Raw genomic sequence first — 6,701 nt, forward strand, 5'->3', positions numbered from 1 at the left:
GACAAAATTTAAAATAAAAGGAAAATGTTATCCACTAAATCTCACACTTTACCATTAACTATGTCCTAATAATATTAAAGAGACCAACCTTTCGTGTAGATATTCATTTTGGAGGACTATGTCCTACAAGAAAGAATGTGATTACCATTTTAATCTTTTGGATTTATGTGATAGATATTCATTTTGGAGGACTAATTTAGTAGTCATTTCACTTTTGGATTACAAATTTTACTTCCAATCCTATAATTAATTGAAAAATATATTTATTATTTTCCTTTAAAATATTTATCATTTAAAATATAAAATTCAGTCATTATTTTTATTATTATCCTGGAAATATATTAGAATCAGTTATATATTTTATTAACTTTCCTTTTAAGATTTGAATTCGTGAAGAAGAAGTTTGAATTGAATCTCGGTGGAACACATGAGCTCACACCAGAAATTGAGTGAAGTTATATGTACCTATTGTAATTCATTTATTATAGTAAAACTTTTTAACAGCGAATAAGAATGAGAGAGGAAAATTATATCGTTGTCAAAATTTGAAACTACGTAGTCAGGTTGTCGAAATTTGAAACTAAGTAGTCAGGCTTTAATAACATGCAAATCTTGTTAATGGTATATAATGTAATCGGAATTCACTAATGGATTTCAGTAATTAGCATAATTTAGTAGGAGGATATATTGTCATTTTAAAGTTAAAGTAAATTAAGTTTCTACATATGCAATAATATTTGTAAGATGTTTCACCACCAAACTCAATAAAATATGTAAACAAAGTAAAAGAAAAAAATGTAAATGGTGCAATGAATGTTAGAATAATGTACTTTTTATTTTAATTAAATATAATATATTAATCATATAAATAATAGATACCTACGGGAACGGGTACCATAATATCCGTACCTGCCCGTACGTACAACGGGTATTTTTAAAAACCCGTTTATAATACCTGTGGGTACCTATTTATGATCATACCCATGCCCATATGGGTTTTACCTGTAGGTACCCAAGGGTACGGGTTTTTATACCATCCCTAGTTATGCTAATTCCAAAAAAGCAAGTATGCACTCTCAAAACAAGATTAGTTCCTAAGATACCCAAAAAATCAATTTAATACTTTTCTAAATCTGAATTATATACAAAAATAATAATAAAATATATATAATTAAAAATAGAAAATTAAATGAAAAATAGAAAAAATATAATTTCAGATATAATGTTTAATAATAATTAATTTTATATTATTACCTACTATTTTGATAGTTCAATTTTAAGGAAGAGACTTGATGATCATTGTTCTGTATTTTATCTCTGTATTTGAGCTAGCAACAACATTCTATATCTTACTCTTCTACAAGATAAGATTGTCTCAAATGAAGACACAATAACTTGAAATTGATTTCCAATCATTGAGACGTATTGTTCAATCTAATCAATATGACCTCTATTCTCAATTAATCCCCTTCTAGATAACCCTTCAATGTATCTCAAGATTCTACCAAGTTATATAAATAAAAGTTATATGAAAAATGAAACATATATGATTTAAAATAGCAAATTATATAAAAGGTATAGAGATATAATCAAAGCATTAATGTTTAATAATTAATTGCATATTACATTAGAAATGTTTTTGTAGTATATTTTAAAATTATATAGAAAATTAATTATATATATGATTAAAATATAAAATCGTGTAAATGGTAGAGAGATATAATATGAGCATTATATCACAAATGCTTTTATATATATTTTAACAAATTATAAACTTGGTACCAAAAAAACGACTTAAAATTATAAACTTGGTAGCTATTAGGTAAACTTAGTAATATCGATGCCATCAAACATTACCTAAAGATTAAATAAGAAAACAATAAATTATTTAACCAATTATCAAATCTTATTTACTTGTTTTTCGAGTGTTTATCTTAAGCCATATACTAATAATTTGTTGGTACTATCAAATGTAACCCTCACATTTGGATAAGAAATTAGTTATTTTAAGTTCATGACTGCTCCTCCCAAATCCCAACAAATAACATTAGAAATCGAACAATTGCGAATTACATTAACCACATGATTTTTGATTCTATTTGAACTATCAAAGTGCTTTTAAATGGATACCATAATATACAAAATATGGTGCTTACTGCTTAGCATGTTAATGTTAGCTTCTAAATATCCATTATAACAAAATTACATTATGAAGAAACTAGATATTTAGCAATTAGCATTTAGCTTATAAAAACTATAACTACTCTCAATTTTGCATTTTTAACAGTATAAAAAAGTTAATTGTTTAATTACCCAAATAAATCTATATTTTTTATAATTTAATTTATTTCTATGCAAAGAAGAAGTTTCTTTTTAAAAGTTTTATTTCTAATGAGAGTTTACTTACTACTCTATATCCTTAAGTGCAATAAGGAAATCAAGACTACATAGTTCTTTAATAGATAAAGTTTTGGTTGGATTTGTTTTAATTATTTGAAGGAAAACATGTGACGAATCATGACTGTTCGAAGAATGTCTTGAGGGAAAGCAATTACTTACCATGACCGCTCCTCCATCCTTGTCATAAAATATAAATTTGATCTTTGAAGAAGTGAATTTGAAGGACCAGAAGGGACACATCATCACATCGTTCAAATGATGATTTGGGAGAAAATAGTGACTCATCACAACCATTACCCCATCCTTATGACAACTTGTTATGTTTATAAATAAAAATATCTTAGAGAACAAAAGTGACATAGGAAGATTGTTTAAAGGATTAAATTTATAAGTGACTCATCATGACAGATCTCTTAGACTTAAGCTAATTTATTATTAAAACTATAAAAACTATAACTAGTCTCACTTTTGCATTCTTAATAGTATAAGAAATCAAAATCTTCCAATATAGTGATTAGAAGAGTTTTTTATGAACATTTTATGCCATATATATTAAAATCAGATCTAGATTTTATTAACTTTCCTTTTAAGATTTGAATTGGTGAAGACGAAGTTAGAATTGGATCTTGGTGGAGCACATGAGCTCATACCAAAATTTTGGGAGAAGTTATGTGTACCTACTGTAATTCATTTATTTTACATCGAATAAGAATGAGAGAGGAAAATTATATCCATGTTGAAATTTGAAATTAGGTAGTCATTTTTTAATAACATCCAAATCTTGTTAATGGTATATGAAGAAATCGTAATTCACTAATAATTTTTAGTAATTATTATAATTTTGTAGGAGGATATATTATTATTTTAAATCCAAAATAAAGACATTCTACATGGTGTTTCACTATTGTCATTCCTTTCCTAATTGTCATTACTTATCATTATAACACGAATAGAATAAATCGTGTAGGTGGACAAAAATTAAAATAGAAGGAAAATGTTATCGCTAAATCTCACACTTTACCATTAACTATGTCCTAATAATATTAAAGAACCAACCTTTTGTGTAGATATTCATTTTGGAGGACTATGTCCTACAAGAAGCAATGTGATTACCATGTTAATCTTTTAGGATTTATTTGATAGATGTTCATTTTGGAGGACTAATTTAGTGGTCATTTCACTTTTGGATTACAAATTTTACTTCCAGTCATATAATTAATTGAAAAATATATTTATTATTTTCCTTTAAAATATTTATCATTTAAAATATAAAAATCAGTTATTATTTTTATTATTATCCTAAAAATATATTAGAATCAGTTATATATTTTATTAACTTTCCTTTTATGATTTGAATTCGTGAAGAAGAAGTTTGAATTGCATCTCGGTGGAGCACATGAGTGCACACCAGAAATTGAGTGAAGTTATATGCACCTATTATAATTCCTTTATTATAGTGAAACTTTTTAACAGCGAATAAGAATGAGAGAAGAAAATTATATCGTTGTCGAAATTTGAAACTATGTAGTCATGCTTTAATAACATGCAAATCTTGTTAATGGTATATAATGTAATCGTAATTCACTAATGGATTTCAGTAATTAGCATAATTTTGTAGGAGGATATATTGTCATTTTAAAATTAAAATAAAAACATTTTATATTGTATTCCAGTATAGTTATTCCTTTCCTAAATTGTCATTACTTATCATTATATCACGAATAGCATATATCGTGTAGGGTGAACAAAAATTAAAATAGAAGGAAAATGGTATCCACCAAATCTCACAGTTTATCGTTAACTATGTCCTAATAATAATATGAAAGAGATCAACCCTCTCTGTAGATATTCATTTTTGGAAGACAATGTCCTACAAGAACCAATGTGATTATCATTTTAATCTTTAGGATTTATTTGATAGATATTCTTTTGGAGGACTAATTTACTAGTCATTTCACTTTCTGAATACAAATTTTACTTTGGGTCATATAATTTATTGGAAAATATATTTATTATTTTCCATTAACTTAATTGTAGTGACCATATACTCTAGGTATTAATCAACTGTTTTTATTCTGATGGACAAAGTGTTGATTTAGTGATTAGGTAAAGTTAGATCTGTATGTGTTCTTCGTACACAATGGTTGAAGTTTAATTTCAAGAGGTTTAATTACAATATCCCAAAGAATATTAATCCCTCATTAAAAGAGCAAGAAGAAAACTTGACAAATGAAAAAACAAATAAGCATTTAACATTAAAGTTGAAAACTAAAATAAAAAATCCATGCATGTTGGGATTAAGAAATTAGTAAATCCATATTTGGAGTTCGAGACATTATCGAGTAACACATTTGCTCCATACATTACCTGGTCGTTGCAAAATTAATAACCCTTTTGAGCACTGCAATCTTATTTTTCTTAAATCTTGACTATTAATTATTAAAAAAATTGAAAATAATAAAATAGGTTTACATTACCTACTAAAATACAACGTTTTAATGTGACCAAAGTAAACGAAACCGGAAGCAAACACATGTTATTATCAATCAAATATAGCTTTGCATTCAAATGCACGGTGGAAAGTACATGAATCACTTGGGATTATTACATAAATATTAAAACATTAAACTATAAAACATTAACCACACAAGATCTTTAGTTTTATTCATAATTCCCTAATGAAAGCTGGGAACAATACTAAACAATAACAAGAATCAAACATCTTGTAAATATTAATCATTGTTTTGTGCAATCAGTGGGCTTGATGGATAGAGTTTTCTTTTGAAGGTCATAACCAACTAATAAGTTTTGTTGAGCCAAATTTCCAAAGATTGAAACAGGTTGATTAGTTGGAGCAAAAGCAAAACATATAACATCATTACTAACTTTGACAAAGGTGTTAAGAGCATTCAATTGGACATCCCCACCAGTGAAATGTACTGTGATAATTGGAAACTGTAATTTTCCACTTGATGGAGATGCGTAGCAAAGACTCAACAATTTTGAAGGAGCTTTAACACGTTCCAACTTAACTGTTTCTGCGACTGCTAATTCTAAATTAGAGTAAACATCATCAGGCAAAAGAGTCAATGTTGTTCCCGAGTCAATTATAATGTTACCAGATCTACTACCCCTTCCGGAAGAGCTTCCAAATTTAACTTTTTTATTTCCAACACTAAATGCTTCTATGGTTAAGTAGTAAAAGACTTCTTCTACGAACATTGGAGTTGAAATAGCACCATCACCAGAAACCACAGCATCATCTCCAAAGTTGAGTTTGCTTGGGGAGTTAGTACCTGAAAATGTTGGGCCCAAACAGTAGGAGAATTTACCTTGTATTGTAGAACCAAGTTGTGTTATGAGTGACACTGGCCCATTTCCAAGACCAACTATGCCGGAACCTTCTCCTTCAAAAACTAAAGTGTTACTATTTCCACATCCAATAATAGTTTTAGGAAATGAGACGGGGGAACCCTTTGTGGAACTTAAAGTAAGAGTCTCCAAACTAAGATCCCCTTGGGAACGAGATCCATCACCATATCCAATCCTATATTGACAACTTTGTTGATCACCATCTGAAGAGCAACTACTGGATCTCACAGATTTACATGTGTTAGAAGTGCAAGGAATGTTTTTGTACGTTGTGGAGTTTGAAGGGTTAAATATTGGAGTGGTTTGTTTATAACAAGGATGACAAGGCTGACATTGCAACCAAACAACATCACTACCAGTGTCAACAATACCTAAGATTTCGACGGGAGGGGTGCCAATTGAATAACTCATAAGGTATTCACCTCCATTAGGAAGCACTTTAGACTCAATGTTTTTTGTGGAAAAAGAAGGTTTGTTGAAACGATTGGCATAGTTGATGGAACGACGAATAGCTTTAGCAACTCGTTCATAATGAGTTTCGCTGGGAATGTAGAATGGTGATTTTGGAGAATCACGATGGATGAGGTCCACACTAAAGCCAATTCCCTCAATGAGGGAAATGTCACAAAGGCAAAACAAAAGAACAATGAGAGAATAATATGTTATTTCCATGACTAATTTGATACTATAAGTTTCTTATGTCATGACCTTTTATAGACTTAATGAAGATGAGTAGAGAGTGCTAGTTGATATTGACTTTAATTTTTATCAATTCTCAATAAAGAAAGAAAAGTCGAGATCTTTAATTTGAATGTGGAAATTATTTTTTCGGTAAGTGATTTTTTATCGAGTAGATGGTTTTTCCTGTATGAAGATGAAAACACAACCTTGTCCAAATTGAGTACATTTGCTTCCAAATTTTAAAGGGA

At 28.6% G+C, this 6,701-nt stretch overlaps 1 protein-coding gene across 1 annotated transcript; it reads right to left on the reverse strand.

The window, feature by feature from the left end:
• Nucleotides 5,067-6,446, reverse strand: LOC109333842 (aspartic proteinase CDR1-like). The gene has a single exon (XM_019569422.1). It carries the CDS (start codon nt 6,442-6,444, stop codon nt 5,137-5,139), a length of 1,308 nt encoding a protein of 435 aa, XP_019424967.1. The 5' UTR covers nt 6,445-6,446; the 3' UTR covers nt 5,067-5,136.

The sequence above is a fragment of the Lupinus angustifolius genome, chromosome LG19, assembly GCF_001865875.1.
Source record: "Lupinus angustifolius cultivar Tanjil chromosome LG19, LupAngTanjil_v1.0, whole genome shotgun sequence".
NCBI lineage: Eukaryota > Viridiplantae > Streptophyta > Magnoliopsida > Fabales > Fabaceae > Lupinus > Lupinus angustifolius.